Genomic DNA, 23427 nt, shown 5'->3' on the forward strand with positions numbered 1-23427 from the left:
AGTTTGCATGTTCTCCCCATGTCTGCGTGGGTTTCCTTCGGGGGCTCCGGTTTCCTCCCACAGTCCAAAGACCTGTAGGTCAGGTGAATCCGCCCTACTAAATTGTCCCTAGCTGTGAATGTGTGTGTGTGTCTGCCCTGTGATGGCCTGGCAGCCTGTCCAGGGTGTCTCCCCCGCCTGCCGCCCAATGACTGCTGGGATAGGCTCCAGCATCCCCGTGACCCTGAGAGCAGGATAAGCGGCTTAGATAGTGGATGGATGGATGATTGAAGACCCATACCACTACCAGGGCTTCTCCAGTACAGAGACTCTGACAAAGGTGTTGGTTCACATGACAACACCCAGTTAATTAAATAACAAACAAACATGAAAACACGTTATATAACAAGATGTCCGCAGTCTTTTTTGAAGGGAAAGGGAGAGCCGCAGACATTCGCATGGTAGCCACTCTCTCTCTCCCTGGGGGGAGTGTGTGTGTGTGTGTGTGGCCATCCCACAATTTTATGGCTATTCATTTCATGCAATAAATGGGATGCAATGCCAGTCATACTGTTGTGTGTTTGTGTGTGTCTATGTGTGTGTGTTGGCAGGCACGTACACACCTTCACCTCTGTCTATATATATGTAATCACAGGCTCCGTTTCTGTGGCTGACGATCTGGACTTCGAGGTGTGTAAGGACTATTACCTGACCATTGAGGCCTGGGACAACGGATCCCCTCCTCTCAGCACTGCCACCATGGTAACCATTGAGCTCATGGACGTCAACGACAATGCACCCGCCTTCAATCAAGACATCTACAATGTGCTAGTCAGCGAAGACGCCTCAGTCGGGCAGACGGTTACAAGGGTAATATTTTTTCATTCTGTTTTTTTTTTTTGTCCCGCCGGTGATTCGTTTTGCCTTTTGTTGGCTATTGGTAGCCACCGCTTATGTTACAGATCCGTGTGCCTTTTGTGATAAGTTTGTTTCTTCAAGTTGCTGGCAGAAGACCTGGATAGCCAGGTGAACGGGCGAATCACCTACTCCATCCTGAAAGGTGACCGCAGCAACCAGTTCTGGATCGACCCCGTCGCAGGCCTGCTCAAAGTCAATAAGCGGCTGGACCGCGAGTTGGTAAGGAGGACTCATAAACAATCAATGGTCATTTTCTGGTTCATTAACACAGCAGAGGCAGAAAAATACCGGGTCCTCTCAAGGTGAATGTTCCAAGTCCTACATTATGCAGGCATGAGGGTAGGTTTTATTGACACAGAATTACTGTCCTTCCCAGTTTGCCTGATATGGCAAGGCCCCCGTCATGCTGTCTCCCTGTGCTCCGTGTTTAGGTGTCCAGGTATTCTCTCTCGGTGCAGGCGTTTGACAGTGGCTCCCCCGCCATGTCCTCCACCGTTACTGTCAACATCAATATCTCCGACATCAACGACAACCCCCCCGTCTTCTCGCCGCCCAACTCCACTGCGATTATTCAGGTAAAAGCCGCGCAGGTTTGTCGACGGACGTCATCGTGTGGTCACAGTGCGTTGCCGTCATCTCCAACCCATTCCCTCTGCACCCTTCCAGCTGAATCAACCGGCGGGCGCCAGCCTCCTGAAACTGTTGGTCAGCGATATAGACTCCCCCAGAAACGGTGCCCCGTTCGAGTTCCGCATCCTGTCTGGCAACCAGGGCGACTTCTTCTCCCTGGACCAGGCGGGAACGCTGAGGTCCAGTCGGGTGTTTGGACCCGAGGCCCCAAGGGAGTTCACGCTCGAGATCCAGGTCAGGCATGTTTTGTGTTTGGGACTTATTTTGTCGCTGCTATTTCTGATTGCCTTTATCATCCAAACGAGTTGAATCAAGTGCAACTGGACTTGGTATATATCCGTGAAGACGTTTTGCCTCTCATCCAAGAGGCTTCATCAGTTCTTGCCTTTCTGACTAGACCAAGCTAGTCTGACTGGCTGGTGATGAGACTCCGATATTTGTCCTCTTTGGAGTCGTTTATTGAGCACAAAGAGCCATGGACATCAATAGCTCTGATAACGACTCCAAAGAGGACAAATATCTGAGTCTCATCACCAGCCAGTCAGACTAGCTTGGTCTAGTCAGAAAGGCACGAACTGAGGAAGCCTCTTGGATGAGAGGTGAAACGTCTTCACGGATATATACCAAGTCCAGTTGCGCTTGATTCAATTCCTTTGGATAACCATGACAACCTGGATGAATGAGAACATTCACAGACATTGCCTTTATTGATCATGGTGAGGTTGGACCAGCATGCAGGATCTTGGTCAGCGACACAAATCACACTATTCCACACCTGCCCAAAATCTACCAGCCTTCCACTGTTATTGTTGTGTCATTTCTGTGGCTTGATCTTCCCAAACAGACCGAATTTCAACGGCTGCATTTTACCCATATGCTCTTTAAAGGTGCCGTTAAATGGCATTTAGGCTACGTTTAGACCGCCCGATACGAGTGACCAAATTCAGAATTTTTTTGCTCACATGGCACAGATTGGATATGTGTTATTACTGTGTCACCAGGAAAAAAAAGCACATGAATTGGATATTTTCAGATATGGTTTTTGACGACATTCACATGTGGAAACAAACCAGACAGGAATCTGATATCTGCCACTGCGATTCTCATGTAGCCACACAGATTGGATTTTTCAGGTCATTGTGAGTCGCACATCATTCAAAACGTGATACTCTCACACTCGTGTGGCATTTTGGTGTACACATGGGGTTATCTACTTCCACGTCAATGGCCAGATTCTCGCCGTAGGCCTACGCGTGCGGGTTGTGCGAACCAGAGTTATGATGCACGCACAGCAATTAGATACGGGACACTTTTAAAAGTAGATGTAGACAGGAGGTCAAAACAATCGGATGTAGTAGCAAAAATACTGAAGTGGGCATCAGGAGGCCTCACATCAAGACCTTTGGCGTAAACGAGGCCTTCCGGGACTTCCGGGATTTGACCCATATGACTGAAACGGAACTGAAAAGTGGGATTTGGGGGGGGGGGTGTTTTGGTTTTTTTTTTTTTTTACATGTTTTTCTCCCCAGGTGTATCTAGTCAATTACCCCACTCTTCCAAGCCATCTCGGTCGCTGCTCCACCCCCTCTGCCAATCTGGGGAGGGCTGCAGACTACCACATGCCTCCTCCGATACATGTGGAGTCGCCAGCCGCTTCTTTTCACCTGACAGTGAGGAGTTTGACCAGGGGGGACGTAGTGCGTGGGAGGATAACAGTATTCCCCCCAGTTCCCCCTCCCTCCCCCAAACAGGCGCCCAGACCGACCAGAGGAGGCGCTAGTGCAGCAACCAGGACACAAACACACATCTGGCTTCTCACCCGCAGACACGGCCGATTGTGTATGTAGGGACGCCCAACCAAGCCAGAGGTCACACGGGGATTCGAACCGGTGATCCCCGTGTTGGTAAGCAACAGAATAGACCGCGACACTACTCAGGTACCCCAAAAGTGGGATTTTGTGAAGGGAGGGAGTTTGATTTGACTAAAAGCCAATAATGGCTGGACATTTTTACAAGAACGTGGTTTGGGCTAGTTTCAGTTTAGCGGTGGACCACCTGTGTTCTCTCAGTCTCACTGCTGTTCCTTCAGTGGACATTTTGTTTGCGTACAAGTACAAGCCCAGGATGACCAAGGTAAAAAGTTACTGTATTTGTAAGAACAAGAATACATTCTTCTTATAAACACAAAAAATTAAATGATTTATTTTGTGAAGTTCTGGAACCATGTTAAATAGATAAACACTGAAGATCGATTTTTCATTTCGTAGGACCTTTTTTGTTTTCTTTCGTACTTGTAACCATCCCTGTATTTTTGACTTTGTATCTTTTTGTTTGGCTATAACTGATTTAATTCATTTTAGGGTCAGTAGAGAGAAAAATTTGATCTTACTGGATCTTGTCTGAAATTGTCACCTTTAATCATAACTTTTAATGATATTATTGATACCTCAAGCCAAATAAAAGGCACAGAGACAACGTTACACAACGAAGAAGAAGAAAAAAAACGAGAGTGAAATAAACTTAAATACAGCCATGAGGGGGCAGCTGGATATAGAAATAATGGTAACAATTTCTATGAAGCTTGCATCTATAACGCCCTATAAGCATCTATAACAACATATAAGCATCTATTGCATCTACAACGCCCATACTTTCCTATAATGTGTATTACAATGACTAACGGCTATGGCTGAAGACTGTGACATAGCACTGAAGTCTCATTATGCATCTCTACAAAACTTCAGCAAAACAAGTTGGCTATGATGCATTATGACATTTGACGGATAAACAGGCTAATGATGACATATTTATAATGCATAAATCCGTTTTGAATTGACATAATGTATCATAAAGGTGGTTATGATGTGTTGTGAGGGCATATACGTGATTATAACGAATCTTAAAATGACTTATAGTGACACTTATAGGGCGTTATAGATACGTATAGGGCATTACAGATGCAAGCTTCATAGAAAGTGTTACCTAAATAATAGTGGGGTATGTGTTCTGAATGTTCTGAATGAATGTGCTGGTGCTTATTAGCAGTGTTGAGGCAGGAAATGGACCCTGGTTGGAGTACAGGATATGTATTTGTGCATACTGTATGCTGAATGTATTACGGCAGGTTTTGCTGTGGCCCATCCATCTCTAGTAAGAATTGTGATCCATAGTAATTTAGGCCTAAATCCTCTTCTGACATGAACATAATATATGTTCAGTGTCTGATCTCAGCTTTTCTGTTCCGATTCATCACTGTTGGTATTATCCATTTGCTGTCTTAGGCCAGTGACTCCGGCAAACCCCGTCTGAGCTCCTCTTCCTGGGTGTTTCTGAGGGTGATCGGGAACAGCCAGTACAAACCCTCAGTCTCCGCCCTGGAGATATTCATTGTTATGGTGACAGATGTCTTCCCGGGTGGTCCGATTGGTCGGATCCATGCAACAGACCGGGACGCCAACGATGTTCTTTCATTCACCCAGAGGCCCCAGCTCAAGAGCATGTTCGCAATCAACAGACAAGATGGCAGCATCATGGCTCTGCCAGGACTGGAACCTGGGAGGTACATTCCATACCAGAATAAACAACCACACACACACACACATATATACAGATGGGTGACAAATGAAAGGAAGAACCTGAGTGTTTGACCCCTACAATGAGGGGGTCTGGGGGCTCTGTTATCCTGTGGGGGGCATTTTCCTGACATGGTTTGGGTACACTTGTCCCCTTAGAGGGAAGGGTCTCTGCAGAGCAATACAAAGTTATTCTGAGTGACCACCTTTATCCTATGATGAGACATTTCTGTCCTGATGGGGGTGGTCTCTTCCAGCATGACGTAAATCATATTCTATGCCCTTCACAGTCACATCTCAACCCAGTTGAACACCTATGGGAGATTTTGGACCGGCACATTAAGGCCGTGACACACAAGACCAATGGTCGGCCGTCAGCAAGTGTCAGTCTGCCGGTGAGCGTCTGTGGCCCTAGTTTTCACGGTGTGTCCTGCACCGTTGGCACTACTTGGACCCCAGTCAGCAGCCTATTGAATCGGCAGCAGAGCCCATTGGTGAGAGAGATCATTCTGATTGGCTGTTCAGCTTAGGAAATCAGTGCACGAGAAGAGAAACCGAAGTAACGAAAGCGAGCAAACGACGAAGGCTCTTCTCGTTTTTCGTCTTCATCTCACCTGAGCATTTCAAGAATATTTCCTCTCGCGCATGTGCAGAGCGTACATGCTAGTTGGCCGCTGGCTGTAGTCTTTGCGGTGTGTTCAAGTGCTACTCTTTGGCCCAGACACAGGCGACGCAACGGTCGGCCTTCGTTGCCGCCAGTTCTCTGATGTCGGTTTGGTGTGTCTGGGCCCTTAGACAGCACTCTGCACCACCACCACCATCATCAAAACACCAAATGAGGGAATATGGTTTGGAAGAATGGTGTCCGTCCCACCAGTAGAGCTCAGAGACTTGTAGAATCTATGACAAGCAGCATTGGAGCTGTTCTGCAGGCTCGTGGTGGACCAACACCTTACTAACACACTTCAAGTTGGTTTTTCCTTTAACTTGCCACCCATCTGTATATATGGAGTAGGGGGAAAATAATCAGTTTATCATGTAGCCTAATGTTTGTGCCAAGGAACTGCCTCAACGTACCTGCATGACCATATTCACCTTTACACACCTCCTTGGTCGAGCTCTGCAAGTCTTCTGTCTAGATCTACTTCAAGAAGACTGAGCTCTAGGTCCAGACTTTCTCCCCCCCTCCCCAAATGATTTTATGAACTCCCATCTTCCATCAGGGCTTATACTTACTCAAGAAGGATGAGCTGGTTGTTACCTTGCGTGGCTGACACCGCCGTCAGTGTATGTGTGTGTTTGTGTGGGTGAATGTGAGGCATTAATTAACTGCAAAGTGCTTTGAGTGGTTTTTCGCAGCTAGAATAGTGCTACATAAAATGCAGTTCGTTCATTTATCATGGCTGTGATGCCGATTCGTGGCATTGTCCAGCTTGTGTTTACTTTTAACCTACAAAGGTGTCACTTCCGGCGACCTACCCATTGCACACTTAAGACTAATTGCATCTGATATGACATGGATTTGTGGCTAAGGAGCCTGTAGGTTTAAAAATACATCTGCCAACTGCTGACTCTTGTGTAAACTGCTTCAGATAAAGGCTACGTGAGAAAATGGGAATATTTGTTGTTACCTCCCTCAGGTACCAGATGAACGCAACGGTGAGCGACGGACGTTTCGCTGTGATAGCAGATGTGTCTGTCCAGGTCAAGCAGGTGACGGACGTGCTGTTGCGCAGCGCCCTCACTTTGCGCTTCAGTTCCCTGTCCCCGGAGGATCTCCTGGGTCGCTACCTTAGCCAGATCAAACTGATGCTCCGCGGGCTGGCCGGCTGGAAATGGTCCCCAGCGCAGCAGGATCCCCTCCATGTCCTCAGTGTGCAGCCTGTGATGGGGACTCCTGACGTGGACTTGCTCCTGGCCATGGAGAGGCCAGATGCGTCAGGGAGCGGTGGGATGGGAGGATTTTACACCCACCAAGAGTTGGCCACGCGCCTGGAGGAGGCTGGCACACGTGGCCAGTTCGGGGGGGTCTTCGCAGGGGCAGTAGTGGTGGGCCAAGCTTGCTCCGGGGAGCTGGAGTGCGGGGAGAGGGTGTGTGAACAGACAACAGTCATGGAGCCGAAGTCTCTGGTCACTTACAGCACCGAGAGGGTTAGTCTGGTGTCGCCGAGGTTCGGCCGAACGGAGACCTGCGTCTGCCCCGGTAAACCGAGAACTCCCTCCCGATGGAAAAAGACCAGCCAATTTAATTCTTGTTCTTTTTTGTTCAGGTCAATCAGACAAGTTACCTATGAATTAAAGCAGTAATCCCCAATGTCTCCCCCTTAAAGCTGGGGTAGGCAGTTTTCTGGAAAAGACGAAGTAAAACAAAAAAAGACAGAATTTGAAAATACAGCCCCCCCCCCCTGCAGCTCTCCCCCTCCCCTCTCTGTCCTAAGCCCCTCCCACCAGATGCAGCATGGGCACATAATTCAAATGCTTCCAATCAGGGAATGTCAAAGCGAGATCCATGAAACTGGTATCGTAAGTCTGTGTAAAACAACCGAATTTCTTTCAGTGAATCTCTGAGCTACGCTAATATTGTTCATGTGAAGCAGCCATTTTGAGTTGGTCTTGTTGATTTTTTGAAAATAAAACACTTGTATGGGGGAGGGCTGGTAGAGAAGGGAGAACTAGTCGAGACAACCACAAGTGACCGCCGGGGCGGGGGCATAAATACGCATCTGCCTTTGTAGAACAGCCAATAGGAACGCCCTCTCACTGATTTGATGGTATGTAGACAGACAGGAAGGCCAGCTAATCATTTCGTTTGGACCAAAGGATATTATTGGACAGGCTTCTTCTTCTTCTTCTTCCTCCTCCTCTTTCTCTTTTTCTTCTTCTGGTATGTAGATAGGCAGGCAGGAAGGCCATCTAATCATTTCATTTGGACCAAATGTAGTGATTGGACAGGCTTCTTGTTCTTCTTCTTCCTCTTCCTTCTTCTCTTCTTCTTCTCCTCTTTCTCTTCTTCTTCTTCTGGTATGTAGATAGGCAGGAAGGCCAGCTAATCATTTCGTTTGGACCAAATGTAGTGATTGGACAGGCTTCTTGTTCTTCTTCTTCCTCTTCCTTCTTCTCTTCTTCTTCTCTTTCTCTTCTTCTTCTGGTATGTAGATAGGCAGGAAGGCCAGCTAATCATTTCGTTTGGACCAAAAGAAATTATTGGACAGGCTTCTTCTTCTTCTTCTTCCTCTTTCTCCTCCTCTTTCTCTTTTTCTTCTTCTGATATGTAGATAGGCAGGCAGGAAGGCCATCTAATCATTTCATTTGGACCAAATGAAGTGATTGGACAGGCTTCTTGTTCTTCTTCTTCCTCTTCCTTCTTCTCTTCTTCTTCTCCTCTTTCTCTTCTTCTTCTTCTTCTGGTATGTAGATAGGCAGGAAGGCCAGCTAATCATTTCATTTGGACCAAATGAAATGATTGGACAGGCTTCTTCTTCTTCTTCCTCTTCCTTATTCTCTTCTTCTTCTCCTCTTTCTCTTCTTCTTCTGGTATGTAGATAGGCAGGAAGGCCAGCTAATCATTTCGTTTGGACCAAATGAAATTATTGGACAGGCTTCTTCTTCTTTCTCTTTCTCCTCTTCTTCTGGTATGTAGACAGGAAGGAAGGCTATCCAATCATTTCATTCGGACCAAATGTAATGATTGGATAGGCTTCTTCTTCTTCATCTTCTTTCTCTTCCTCCTCCTCTTTCTCTTCTTCCTCCTCCTCTTTTCTTCCTTTTCTTTTACTTAATATTCTTTGGAAGAGCGTTTTATTGACTGATTGCTGTCGGGATGTAAAGACAATTTCAACAAATATAAAACACACAAAAGAAAATGCTTCTACAGTAAGTCGCCTAACCTACCTTTAATAAATGATGATTTTATCCATCTGGATAAAGGAATCATGTAACATAATACTAACCGGCATGGGTGGAGACACTCTCCTGTCTCTGTATAACAGCCGTTGAAATGCTTTGGTCGAGTCGCACCAACTGGTGTAGTGCAAAAGTGTGTCTATGTTCCCTCAGCCCTATTTCATTCAATTTGCCTAAACTTAACCTAATCTACCTTAACCTGACTTAACCTCAACCTCTAGCTAACACTAACCTTAACCCAACACTTACCTTAACCTAACCTTAACTGGTAGCTGACCTATTCGCTAGCTAACCCCGGGCAAACATGCACGTGTTGGAAACAACCAAAGCAGGAAAAAAGACTGGAATGTGACGCCAACATGCCTGCTTCATTTGGACAAACCGTCAGTATTACTGTAGAACAGTGTTAAGATATATTCTGATGACATCTGTATTACATTAGACCGCCTGCATTGGCTTTGGTCCGAGGATGCCATTTTACAAGGGTGCAGACTATTCACTTGGTGAGCTGACAATGGCTGCTACACCTTGTTGGTAGTCCAAGTAGATCATTTGCAACAGTTCTATTCCTCACTGCCCCCTGCATTTAACCACATTGGAAAACTGTTCTACTGTAACGTTGATCGTCTGTCCAACAGAATCGTCACATCATCATCACGTTCCAAATGGATGATATAGTGAGAAAATCGTGGATTGGGGCTTTAAAGTGTTTTTACTGATGGCGTCGGGGTGGCGTGGTGGTCTATTCCGTTGCCTACCAACACGGAGATCGCCGGTTTGAATCCCCGTGTTACCTCCAGCTTGGTCGAGCGTCCCTATGGACACGATTGGCCGTGTCTGCGGCCGGGAAGCCGTATGTGGGTATGTGTCCTGGTCGCCGCACTAGCGCCTCCTCTGGTCGGTCGGGGCGCCTGTTCGGGAGGGAGGGGGAACTGGGGGGGGGGTAGTGTGATCCTCCCACGTGCCTATGTCCCCCTGCCGAAACTCCTCACTGTCAGGTGAAAAGAAGCGGCTGGCGACTCCACATGTATTGGAGGAGGCACGTGGTAGTCTTGCGGCACTCCCCGGATCGGCAGAGGGGTGTGGAGCAGCGACCGAGACAGCTCGGAAGAGTGGGGGTAATTGGCCTGATACAATTGGGGAGAAAAAAAGGGGAGGGGGGAGACAAATGGATGAAAAAGTGAGAAAATCACGCAGATAGAGAGCGGCTGGCCAGCTCGGTGGACGTGACTACGCCCCATTGACTGACGGAACAAGAGCGCCGCTCGAGCTGTCTGCCCAAATTAACTGACAGGCACCGTTTCAGTATTTGATGCACATTAGTGTGACGGATTTTAAATTGCGTTATGAGTATTTCAAATGATATTGTAACGTGCATGGATTAGTAGACACGCTGGCCGCTGGCTCGCGGGTCTGACCCTTTAGTCTAGCGGTTAGCGATGTCTCCTGCGGTGCGGGCGATACGGGTTCGCGTCCCGGCCGCGGCAGTTCCTGTGGTTGCGTTGTCCCCCGGATTCGCTACATTGGTGTCAGAAGTGGGATGGAGGGACCGTAAGGCCATCGGAAGCGCATGCGCCCTGAGGCGTGAAGGAGCTGATATGCTTAAGCGCGGGGACGCGCTTCCCGAAGGAGGGGGAGGGGAGTGTAACGTGCATGGATAAGGAGACTTGCTGGTGGCCGCTGACTCGCGGGTCTGACCCTTTAGTCGAGCGGTTAGCGATGTCTCCCGCGGTGCGGGCGATGCGGGTTCGCTTCCCGGTCGCGGCAGTTCCTGTGGTTGCGTTGTCCCCCCGAATTCGCAACAATATTCAGAGCCCTGCGGCGGGATCGCCATCTGAACCGCTGGGTCAGTAGCGCCCTCAGACCTTCGTATAACCTCCTCATAGCGTTCCGTTGGTGCCGCATACTTTGTGTTTTATGCAGCTCGACAAACTTTTTTTCCCTATTTATTTGTTTTAAATTGTTTTTACTAACGCCAATAACAATGCCGGAAATTGCCGTCTCTGTCGAACTTAATATCACTTTGGGACGCTGGTAATTGCAGTGGATTTGAGCGGTCTGAATCCCGAACACATACTCATAATGAAATGGGTAGAGTCAGCAAACCTTCGATGGCTGCTGAACCCACTGGCCTCAGCCGGGCTGTTTACCTCCAGCAAATCAGTTTTTTGCCGCCGCCGTAATGACCGCTTGGCTGCCCGTCAGCCACCTTCACCCCACCTTCCACCTTGATGGATCTGCTTTATGCACTGTACAGAGGATTATTCTCGGTGCTCTTAAATAGATTTAGTGCACTCTAACGACAGTCTGTCACACGGAGCCACTCATCACCAGAACTTAGAGTAACTCGACCCTAGACCATATAAGACCGTGTAAGTGAGTTGTCGTGGTCTTGGTACTCTGTGATATTGGCATAGCAGGATAAACACAGCTGCAGATAATAACGTTGATAGTGGATCCGTTGGCTGTAGGTGAGCCAGAGAGCCAGCACTGACGGACAGCTGTCAGTGCTGGCTCTGTCTGTCAATGCCAATAGGTGTGTTGCTACACCTCTTCCGAGCCGTCCCGGTCTCTGCTCCACCCCCTCTGCTGATCCGGGGAGGGGTTGCAGACTGCCACATGCCTCCTCAGATACACGTGGAGTCGCCAGCCGTTTCATTTCACCTGACAGTGAGGAGTTTCACCAGGGGGATGCAGCACGTGGGAGGACCACGCTATTCCCCTCAGTCCCCCACCTCACCCCCAAACAGGCCGACCAGAGGAGGCGCTAGTGCAGCGACCAGGACACACGCCCACATCCGGCTTCCCACCCGCAGATTGTGTGTGTCTGTAGGGACGCCCCGAGGTAACACGGGGGTTCGAACCGGCGATCCCCGTGTTGGTAGGCTACAGAACAGACCCCCACGCCACCCAGATGCCCAAAAGTAGCCATTATTAACGTCAAACTATGAAAACAAAGGAGGTTTAGTAGAGCCACTCAATCAAATGTCAGCTATTTACTATGCCCCTGTAAGATATTGACTTGAACGTAATACCATATCATGTCCATATGTCACAGCCAGTTTATTGTAGTTATGTTCGATGCATCCTGATTCGATGTGTCCAGACTATACCTACACAAGCGTACGGTAGACAGAGTGACAAGTGAACACAGCACATCAACACATAACATGTTGCACATGCATCTCCTGCTACAAGTTTTAGACTTCGCTTCGAATACTGCTGCATCATTACCCGCTCCAGTATTCTGAACAGACCTCACCCATCCGACAGGAGGAGCATGCCCTACCCCTCTGGAGCTTTGTGAAGGTCAGTCCTGCCCGGCAGACATGCAGTGCGTTCGCTCAGGTCCTACAGCCCCCTCTGTCTGCCAGTGCCAGCCTGACAGGCTGGACGAGTGTGCAGGTAGGACTGAGCTTCCTGCGGCGGGTGTGTCCCAGTCGACCACTCCTGCATTTTAAGCACATTTTGACAGGCTTCTTTTTTCCCTTTTTTACCCCAGTGTCCCGCCTCAACTTTGTTGCCCGTCTTTCTCTTTCACGAACGTGACTTACAGGCCAAACCTCGCTGAGCTTCTCGGGGAACAGCTATATCAAGTACCGCGTGACGGAGCGCGGCCAGAGCGGCGAGATGAGGCTCGGCCTGCGGATCAGAACACTGCAGACAAGAGGAGTCATTATGTTCACGCGTGTTAACCCCTGTACCATGCTGAAGGTACACATCACACACACACACACATCACACACACACACACACACTCGGTACTTCAATGTAGTCAAATGCTGGAACTTCTGCAAGGAAGTGGTCCCCTATTTTCAGTGTTTGCATGATGCTGGCATTTGAAAGGTAACACGATTGTCATCTTTTTATCTCAGATTGAGGGGGGGCGGCTCTGGTTCCAGCTGGACTGTGACAATACCCTTGGCATTATGGGTATCTCCGGCAGACCGATTAACGATGGACTCTGGCATGCAGTTGCCTTGGAGCTGACCTGTAACTACACCCTGCTGTCATTGGACGACAGCTACGTAGAGCGCCGCAGAGCCGCCAGGGCCCCCGTCCGCCTCTGGCCTCTGGCCCCAGATTCGTCCTTCTTCTTTGGGGCTCAGGTGAGGCCGCCGACCGGACTGGGTGAGAGACCAAGCCTGGGGCCGGGGAGAGTCCAGGGTCCGGGACTGAGAGATCGGGCCGTGAGGGGTTCCCCGAGGGCACAGGACGGGTTCCAGGGCTGCCTGGGCTCACTGATGCTGAACGGCAATGAACTGCCTCTCCAGAACAAGAGAAGCCGATACGCCGAGATAGCCGGGTTGAGCGAAGTCAAGCTGGGCTGTGTGCTTTATCCGGATCCCTGCATCAGCCAGCCTTGTCTTAACGGGGCCATCTGCAGCAGCCTGCCCTCTGCAGGTCTGTCTGGAAGTGGATGTGATGTGAATGTGGGTGCATGTGGCAGTTTTGTTATAATCAGTTGAATCTCTAACTTTTTTTTTTTTTAAAGAAAACTGTAGTCTTTAAGGGCTATAAAAAAGCATCCAAATAGTAATACTCAGAGAAAAATACTGTTCGCATATTAGCAGGTATGCACCCCTGAAACCATTTGTCTACACAGTGCAGTCTACATTCATCGTTACCGTTTCAGTCTTTCCTCACGTGCTGCACTACACATTATTCCCCACTCACTGTCATCCCACGGTGTTGTGTATTGATCTGCAAGGTATCCTTTGGCGTCTGTATAGAGATGTGGCGGGTGTTTTGTAGACTTCACTGCTAAACGTCCAGCCTGATACGGTATACAGGTTAGGCGGCGGTTGAGTTTAGAGTTAACATTAGATAATGGTTAATCTGCAGCATCTTGTCTGTATGAGATAAGGCTCTTCGCAATCAAATCCCTCCTTACATTAGCAAACTTTTCACCCCTCATCTTACTGCCAGGACTCTTCGACAGGGTTTACTGGCCACCCCTGGCTCCAAATCCAAGACCAGGGGTAGCCGCCAGGCTCCGGAACAGCCTTCCTACTGAAATTTGGTTGGCCTGTTTTAAATGCTACCTGAAAACTCGTGTTTACAGACAGGCCTTTTATTAGTGGCTGTGTGATTATGTTGTGCCAAGTGTCTTCATGTCTTTTGTTTTATGTGTACTGACCCGTGAAGTAGGGTTGGGCGGCACGGCGGCGCAGTGGTTAGCACTGTCGCCTCACAGCAAGAAGGTCCTGGGTTCCAACCCTGGGGTTGTCCAACCTTGGGGTGGTCATCTCAGGTCCGTCCTCTGTGTGGAGTTTGCATGTTCTCCCCGTGTCTGCGGTGGGTTTTCTCCGGGTATTCTGGTTTCCCCCGCCATCAAAAAAAGACATGCATGTTAGGGTTAGTACTGCCGTCTGCGTCCCTGACCGAGGCGTGGCGAGACAAACCGGAGTTGGTCCCCGGGTGCTGCAGGGTGGCTACCCACTGCTGCTAGCTACACCGCTAGAATGGGTTAAATGCAGAGTGCGATTGGCTTACGGGGGATTAATAGTTTATCAAAATAAAACAAATCAAAATCAAAAGTACTTTGTGACCTGCGCTAGGAAGGTGCTATGCAAATTATTATTTTTTTTTACCTTACCTCGTGTTTATCGTCATACATTGGTGCTTTGGCAAAAATGCTCAATACATGACACCGTGGGATGAGAGTGGGCTCTTATTGGTTATTCATCATACTTGTCACGGATTCTCACTCTCGTTCTTCATCCGTCTCCGTCAGGCTTTGTGTGCACTTGCAGTGCAGGATTTACCGGGGCACGCTGCGAGGTGGAGCTGACATCCTGCATGCCCAATCCATGTCAGAATGGAGGCGACTGCAAGCCCGTGGGCACTGCCTTCCTCTGCGGCTGTCCCAGAGGACTTGTGGGCATTATGTGAGCATCGCCTGCATTTGCACACAGTCTTTAACCAACCAGTACAACAAGCGATAGTCAAGAACTGTGCAGGTTTTCCCTTTCTTTCTCACACAAACACACCTTCAAATGCGTACGTACAGAGGTTTTTGGGGGCACTTGTCAACCCCATCAGCTTAAGCGTCCACTCCATTAGACATAACATCTGACAGAGTTGACCAAATTAAATGTTTTTCCATCCTAACCGTGTCTTGTAGAGTGGAGCCATTTTGTGTTTTTTCCTCAGTTGCTAGGTGCCTCTATACCCTAAACCAGGGATAGGCAACATGGTCCAGAAAGGTCCAGTGTGGGTGCAGGTCTTTGTTCCAACCAAGGAGTTACACACCTGAGTCTACAAATCAAGGTCCTTAGCAAAGACTGCTGGTTGACTGATAGAATCAGGTTTGTAACCGCTTGGTTGGAACAAAGACCTGCACCCACACCGGATCTTTCTGGACCACGTTGCCTACCCCTGCCCTAAACTAAAATGCCAACAGTATTCCACAGTTCGTAACTAAGACTGTCATAAAGGGAAGACAGTGTTGACCCGTTAAAGCTGTGACTGCAGTGATAGCAACATTGTTTGTTTAAAATATCATAAAATTGAAAACTTAACTGACCAAGTGTCCTACTGTTGCACCCATCAACAGCAGGAAGGGGTCCTCAGGCTTTTATAGCTGACCATGACATCGCCTGATTATTCAGGACTATAAACAAATCTGACGGAATTGACGGAAAGTGAGGACGCAACTTTGACGGCAGCTTTTTGAATGGAATATATAATGTAAAGTTCACTTTGTGTATTATGTGGCATCTTCTTTAACCATTCATTTCATTTGACGTTTATATTTATGCATTTGCAGCATTTTTAAACACTTTTTTTAAGCAGTTTGACATTGTGACCTCTTGCTGAGGACAGGTTAAGTTACGTGTACGTTCCGAGTACAGAGCCTGCATTTAAATAAATTCTAAAGAAATTATTTAGAAAACTATATGAAATTAATTTCACGGCACAGTGGCGCAGTGGTTAGCACGGTCGCCGAACAGCAAGAAGGTCCTGGGTTCGAGCCCCGTAGTCCAACCTTGGGGGTCGTCCCGGATCGTCGTCTGTGTGGTGTTTGCATGTTCTCCCCGTGTCTGCGTGGGTTTCCTCCGGGGGCTCCGGTTTCCTCCCACAGTCCAAAGACATGCAGGTCAGGTGAATCAGCCGTACTAAACTCTCCCTAGGTATGAATGGGTGGGGGGGTGTATCTTGGCCCTGTGTGGCGGCCTGTCCAGGGTGTCTCTCCGCCTGCCGCCCAACGGCTGCCGGGATAGGCTCCGGCATCCCCGCGACCCTGAGAGCGGGATAAGCGGTTCGGATAATGGATGGGTGGATGAAATTAATTTCACGAGTACACACAGCTCCTTCAGGTTTAACTTTTAAAATATTTCTATTATCATTCATTTCTTGGTTCTTTCCGCGAAGAAGACCTTTTTGATGTAGGACATGTTTTGTCCCTTACCTCAAGAGTCAGCGAAGACAAAACCTGCTGTGTCACTTCTGCTGTGGTACGAGACCATTTAAAGGCCCTTATTCAATTCCACATAACTGAAGTTGACCAACCCGTCGCCATCTCTCAGCTGCCCTCCCAATTACAGCTGGGCGGGTAATTGCTGTTGAAATAAAGGCTGTGCTCGTTAAGCCCCCCCGGTGATTCAGCGGAGCCGCCACTAGAGAGCAGTTCTCCCTCAGAGCAGAAAATGGTCGGTTTTATTTATCTATTTATTTATCTAGTCGCGCGGGCAGGGAGGTATACTTGAAAGAACAAAGGCACTTTGTGTTGTGATGATCCGTTAGATGAAAGTCAAGGCAGTGGAAACGACACCAGATGAAAGGAAAGTCGTTATTCATTCACACTCGGTCGGTTCTCCATGTGTTGAATGTAATTACTGGGGGAGGAAGAAGACCGAGGTGCCAAAGCCACGGCCGCCGAGTGTAAACCACTTTTAGTCGATATGCCACTGAAATGTGCGCGTGTACTCGACGTTGTACGCAACGGTCGAACCGTATTGAGAACCCTGACGAGGGGCCGTCTTCGCTGCAGCTAATTGGCGAGTCGGTGCCGGGATGCACCGGCGGCCTCCTGCCGCATCGCCGGCCAGCATGGCCGGGCGGGCGGGCCCGGGTTAGTCAGTGTCCATAATAACCCGTCGCCCTGTTTCACAACACTGGCTCCCATCAGAGCAGAGGCTCCTAGTCTTCCCATTTGTCGTCAAATCTGCTTTTGGGTTTTCAAATGTAAAACAATTAAGAGAAGATAATTGAGTAAGGCCATGCGTTTGTGTGTGACTACGTACATGCATGTCTTTGAGCATGAGTAGTGGTCTTTTTTCCCCCCTCCCCTTTTTCTCCCCAATTGTACCCGGCCAATTATCCCACTCCTCCGAGCCGTCCTGGTTGCTGCTCCATCCCCCTCAGGCTACCACATGCCTCCTCCGATACATGTGGAGTCGCCAGCTGCTTCTTTTCACCTGACAGTGAGGAGTTTCACCACGGGGGACGTAGCGCGTGGGAGGATCACGCTATTCCCCTCCCCCATCTTGAACAGGCGCCCCAACCAACTAGAGGAGGCGCCAGTGCAGCGACCAGGACACATACCCACATCCGGCTTCCCACCCGCAGACACGGCTGATCATGTCTGTAGGGACGCCCAACCAAGCCGGGGGTAACACGGGGGATTCAAACTGGCGATCCCCATGTTGGCAGGCGACGGAATAGACCACCACGCCACCCGGACGCCCTGAGTAGTGGTCTTTAAATGTGAACTGGCCTCATTATAATCATCTGTATGTGCATGTGTGGGGCTATGTGTTTCGTATTGAAGCATGACGCTGTCAGCTGGTGGATGTTTCGATGTGGAGGTCATAGTTTAAGCACCGAAAACTGCACCAAACACAAAAGCACTTATTTCTCTCTTCCCCTAAACCTTTTTGACTCGAATATTCTGACGGCTTTGACGCCACTCGTCTGTTTTCACTGCATTGTATGTTCTGTTCTGTTCTGTTCTGTTCTTGCTGGTCCATGTCCCCGCAGATGTGATGAGGATGTAAACGAGTGTGACCGAGAGGAGTGTGAGAACGGCGGGGAGTGTGTGAACATGTTCGGGGCGTTTTACTGCAACTGCTCAGAGGGGTTCGAGGGTCAGTTCTGCGGAGATCGGATCCCTGCAGACCTGAACGGAGACACGCAGGTATAGTATTAAAAACACAAGAGTCTGCAGCTTACAGAGGCAAAAAGAGCCCAGAGACTTTTGAGAAACATTGAAATAAAAGCATTGTGGCCCCAGTGACATTGTGGTCCAGTCAGAGGTGAAGAATAAGTGGGTGGAAAACTACTCACCTCACTATCTGCATGCCATCAACATCAAACTTTTAAGACTTTTAAGTTTCCAAACTGACAAATCTTAGAGAACAGAGGTGTTATTATCCCTAGAAGTATTGAAATCGGGGTGTCCGGGTAGCGTGGCGGTCTACTCCGTTGCCTACCAACACAGGGATCGCCTGTCGAATCCCCGCGTTACCTCCGGCTTGGTCGGGCGTCCCTACAGACACTGTTGGCCGTGTCTGCGGGTGGGAAGCCGGATTTGGGTATGTGTCCTGGTCGCTGCACTAGCGCCTCCTCTGGTCGACCGGGGCGCCTGTTCGGGTGGGAGGGGGAACTGGGGGGAATAGCGTGATCCTCCCACGCACTACGTCCCCCTGGCGAAACTCCTCACTGTCAGGGGAAAAGAAGCGGCTGGCGACTCCACATGTATGGGAGGAGGCATGTGGTAGTCTGCAGCCCTCCCCGGATCGGCAGAGGGGGCGGAGCAGTGCTCAGGACGGCTCGGAAGAGTGGGGGTAATTGGCCAGATACAACTGGGAGAAAAAGGGGGGGAAATCCAATAAAAAATAGTATTGAAATTAACTGAACTGTAACCTGTGCCTGCATGTCCTATACGGGTACGTGCAGTACATGCAGATACAGCAGGTTAATCTTCTTGGCAGGTGAACAGTTACCCTTGGGCCGACACACTGACTCTGTGCATGCATGTGTGCTTTTGTTAACCTACTCTAGCCTACATGGGACACTTGTTAAATCTAAACAATTAGCGGAGATTGCTGTAGTCCACTGTAGTCGTAAAAATACTATTTTTCAATAAGTCAGCATATGAATGCTGCAAACTATTCAACAGATTCAAGTTCTGAATAGATTCAATAGAGCTCAAATGAAGGTATGACCTAAGCCCCCATGTGTACTGCTGCATAATTACACCATTAAACATGCATGATTTGTAAAGGCCTCTGAGACAAAATTGTGATTTAGAGCTATAAAACTAAAATTGACTTGACTTGACTGTGATTTACTGCAGTTGTTGCAAGTCATTTCTTTTTTTGTGACTTCCAGAATGATTGGAATTAAATATATCTGTACCGCAATAGAAGATATAAATGTACGTATTCCTCCCCCTTAAAATGAATGATACTGCTTCATCAGTCTTAATTGATCTTTTTCTCATGCTGGCCAGGTCGAGCCTCTGTCATACGTTGGACCGGGAGAGATAATCGGCATCGGGGTCCTTATCTTCGTTATCCTCCTCCTCTTTATACTCTTCATTGCCTTCAGGAAAAAGATCCCCTTTAGGAAAGAGACTGACCCCGGCCCAGGGACCCAAGCCGCAATGGGCGTCTCCACCATTTCCACAGAGACCAGCTACATGCTGCGCAAGACTGGCATGGGGGTGGAGGGGATTGAGTTCAAGGCCGTGCTTGTATCGGGCTCCCCTGGGGCCGCAAGTGCCTACGGTGATGGGGGAGGAAGCAGCGGGGGTCCCCCTCAGGTTATGGTGCGTCCCAATACCCACTCCCCCCTACCTGGAGTCTACTGCAGCCAGCCTGCAAGAAGCATGGATTGTGACAAGACCACCTCCAGTGAGGGCAGTCAGGTATGGCAGAGGGGTGGGTATGTGTGTGTGTGTGTGTGTGTGTGTGTGTGTGTGTGTGTGTGTCGCACAGGGTGATGTGATGCATCTAGTGCAGTAGTTAGAGGAAAGATGCATGCTTGCTTACCGCCTGCTTTTCTAACCTCTCGCTTATAGCTTGCTATCGCCAGCTAGGCCTTGTGGTGAACAAGGAAGCAGCGCAGTGCATAAGCCTTACCCCACCAGTATATAGCCTCTCCTTCACCAAGACCCCTGCCAGGCCTCCTCGTGGCCACACACAGTAATGGGGTGCCTCGTGGCCTCAGGCAAACTTGGCAGGGATCTCAGAGCTGCAGTGGTTCCCAGAGGCTGTTCATGGCCAAGCACTGCCTTGTGGTAAGTCTACTGAGACAAAGGCTATGGGAGCACACCCTGAGAGAAAAGCAATGTGTTTTACGGCACACATTAGGCAGTTCTTCGACAGTCTGGAGTTTCCGGCAGCCTCCTGCAGTCATGATGGGTGGCTGGTCATCCTGGGTGTAAGCCCTCACCACCAGGACCAACCTGTCATGGTAAAGACAGAGCTACTGAGGACTTCGCAACCCCCTGTGTCACTCTAAAAGCCTCCTTGCGTAGGTCTCCACCTCTGACCATGGTTTACAATATCTGGCCTTATAGCCAGTCGAAGTCTGGTGGTGTTGGGGTTTCTGGCGATGGGAGCAGGGTAGAATTGGCCTGGGAGAGCCTAGTCAGAGCCCTGCACATCAGCGGCATAGGGTATATCGTTGCTGGCAGCTGGGATTGAGTGGTAGCTGCTTTTGGCAGACCCCTGTGTGACTGAGCAGCCCTATTTAGGGACCACACTGCTCACACCCCAATTGACGAGGAGCCTAGAAAACGAGGCCTAAAAATTGTCCACTCAACCACCTTCTGGGTAGGTTACTGCACCTACCGGGAATTCCATCCTGTGGTAAAGACAAGAAATTGATCCCATTCAAATTGGCAACATGGAATGTTAGGAACCTCCTTGATAATGATGGCAACAGACCGCATCGAAGGACCACGCTGATTGGTGAGGAACTGAGACGCTACAACGTGGACATCGTTGCTCTCAGCAAAACCAGGCTGCTGGGTGAAGGCTCCCTGAGAGAGGAAGGAGGAGGGTACACCTTTTTCTGGAGAGGCTATGCCCTTGGCGGACAACATCAGCATGGTGTTGGACTGGCAATCAAGAGCAACATTCTATGTAGCCTCACTGAAACACCCACCAGACTAAGTGAGAGGCTAATGACCAATACGAAACATCCGGGATGCAACCACGATCTAAACACTGGCACCTGATTTACTATATCATAACAAGACGTACTGACACTAGTGATGTCTTGCTGACCCGGGCCATGAGAGGTGCAGAATACTGGATGGATCACTGCCTGATCATGACCAAGTTCCACATCAAAGTGCGCCCCCACAGTGTCTCAAGAAGCCCATAAAAAAGCAACTCAACTGTTCTAAATTGAAATCAACCTCAGCACAGAATGAGTTTGATCGCTCTGTAGGCTTGATGGCACTAGAGTTTGAGGCCATTCTGAGTTCTTACAATTCCATGGATCAGAAATGGACCTCCCTAACCTCACTGCTACATCAAGCTGCAATCGACTCTATAGGCTACAGAGCCAGAAAACATTTTTTGACAAGAACTCTGAAACCACGCATAGAGCACACAGGGCTACTCTCAATGGCCCTGCATCCACCATCTTTCGGCAGCAGTGGCAAACAGCACACAAGGAGGTACAAACAACCTTGTGCACTCTGCAAAATACATGGTAGATGAACAAAACTCACGAGATTCAATCATATGCTGACAGAAATGATATGTACAACTTCTACAATTCTATAAAGACTATACACAGCCCTAGGAACTACTCTGTAACACCCTTGAAATCAGCGGACGGACTGACAACCCTGAAAGGACAAAAGCGGTTCCTGGCAAGGTGGGCTGAGCATTTTGAAGCCCTATTCAACCAGCACTCACCAACCAACCAATCCATCTGGGAAGAGCTGCCAATTTGTCCACCCATCCCAGACCTTGACCACTCGCCAACTTTTCAAGAAGTACTTGCAGCCATCATCGCCCTCAAGAACAATAAGTCCCCTAGCAGTGATGGTGTCTCAGCAGAACTCCTAAAACAAGGAGGATATTTGTGCACCAGAATGATCTATCACTACATCCTGCAGGGTCTGGGACCAGGACCGTGTCCCTCAACAATAAAGGGATGCTAAAATGATCACCCTGTACAAAAACAGGGGTGACAAGTCCATCTGTGGCAACAGTCATGGCATATCCCTCCTAGCTGTTGCAGGCAAGGTCCTAGCAAAGGTTATGCTATGCAGGATGGTGATGCACCTGACAGAAAATCTGCTCCTAGAGTCACAGTGTGGTTTCAGGAAGAACAGGAGTACAGTGGATATGATTTTCACAGTAAGATGGCTACAAGAAAAGTGCTGCGAACAACATCAGGACCTTTTCATGGCTTTTGTCGACCTCTCCAAAGCTTTTGACACTGTGAATCGAGAGCTACTTTGGAAAATCCTGAGAAGGGTTGGCTGTCCAAGCAAATTTGTGAACATTCTATCACAGTTCCATGATGGGATGGTAGCACGGGTGGCCATAGGAGGACCGGAATTGGCGCCGTTTAATGTATGTATTGGAGTGAGGCATGGGTGTGTGCTGGCACTGGTACTCTTCAACATTTACCTCCTATGTCACAAAAGTTTTTCATAACGATCTGGAAGACAATAGTGGGATCACAATAGACTTTAGGCTAGATGGAAACCTCTTCAATATCTGAAGGTTCCAGGCAACCACCAAGTTGTCTGCAGTGCAGGTCCTTGAGCTGCAGTACGCTGATGACTGCGCTCTTGTAGCTCACACACCAGATAACCTGCAAAACATCCTTGCCGCAGTTGTGAATGCATACAGCAGGCTTGGTCTATCTGTCAACACCACCAAGACTGAAGTGTTATGCCAATGGAGGTTCAGCCCCCCACCCACTATGCCTGTCTTCACTATAGAACATGAACCACTCTCAGTTGCTCCATCTTTCAAATCCTTGGGCAGGTTCCTTTCTGAGGGCTGCAACACTGACCACAAAACTCATAATAGAATAAAACAAGCCTATGTAGCCTTCAGCAAACTCTAAGGTCTTGGTAAAGTCTAAGTAAACTCTAAGGTAAGGTCTTCCAAAATAAACACCTCCACCTTCACACCAAAATTGCCATTTACAAAGTCTTCTGCATCACAACTCTCCTATACAGCTGTGAAGCCTCAGTCACATACAGCCGCCGCCCAAGTTTGCTGGATTGGTTCCATATAAGGCGTCTGCAGCGAATCATGGGGATCACGTGGCGTGAGCATGTTCCTCATACTGAGATTCTTGCTAGAACAAACTGCAAAAACATAGAAGTCCCAGCTGCTGAACACCAACTGTGGTGGCTTGGGCATGTCATCAGGATGCCTCAAGAATGCCTGCCACGTCAAGTCCTGTATGGACAGCTTCATCTGGGCCGCTGGTC

The 23427-nt window shown here is 48.8% G+C and overlaps 1 protein-coding gene across 1 annotated transcript in view; it reads left to right on the plus strand.

Annotated features, from left to right (window-relative positions):
* Positions 1 to 23427, plus strand: part of LOC130116428 (protocadherin Fat 3) — a 128015-nt gene that overhangs the window by 94198 nt on the left and 10390 nt on the right. The window contains 12 exon segments of the mRNA XM_056284339.1: positions 635 to 849; positions 979 to 1116; positions 1329 to 1472; positions 1564 to 1761; positions 4809 to 5086; positions 6740 to 7302; positions 12276 to 12407; positions 12559 to 12716; positions 12878 to 13406; positions 14740 to 14893; positions 17988 to 18144; positions 19462 to 19878. Coding sequence (XP_056140314.1) covers positions 635 to 849; positions 979 to 1116; positions 1329 to 1472; positions 1564 to 1761; positions 4809 to 5086; positions 6740 to 7302; positions 12276 to 12407; positions 12559 to 12716; positions 12878 to 13406; positions 14740 to 14893; positions 17988 to 18144; positions 19462 to 19878 — 3083 coding nt within the window.

The sequence above is a fragment of the Lampris incognitus genome, chromosome 8 (genome assembly GCF_029633865.1).
Source record: "Lampris incognitus isolate fLamInc1 chromosome 8, fLamInc1.hap2, whole genome shotgun sequence".
In the NCBI taxonomy this organism is placed as follows: Eukaryota; Metazoa; Chordata; class Actinopteri; order Lampriformes; family Lampridae; genus Lampris; species Lampris incognitus.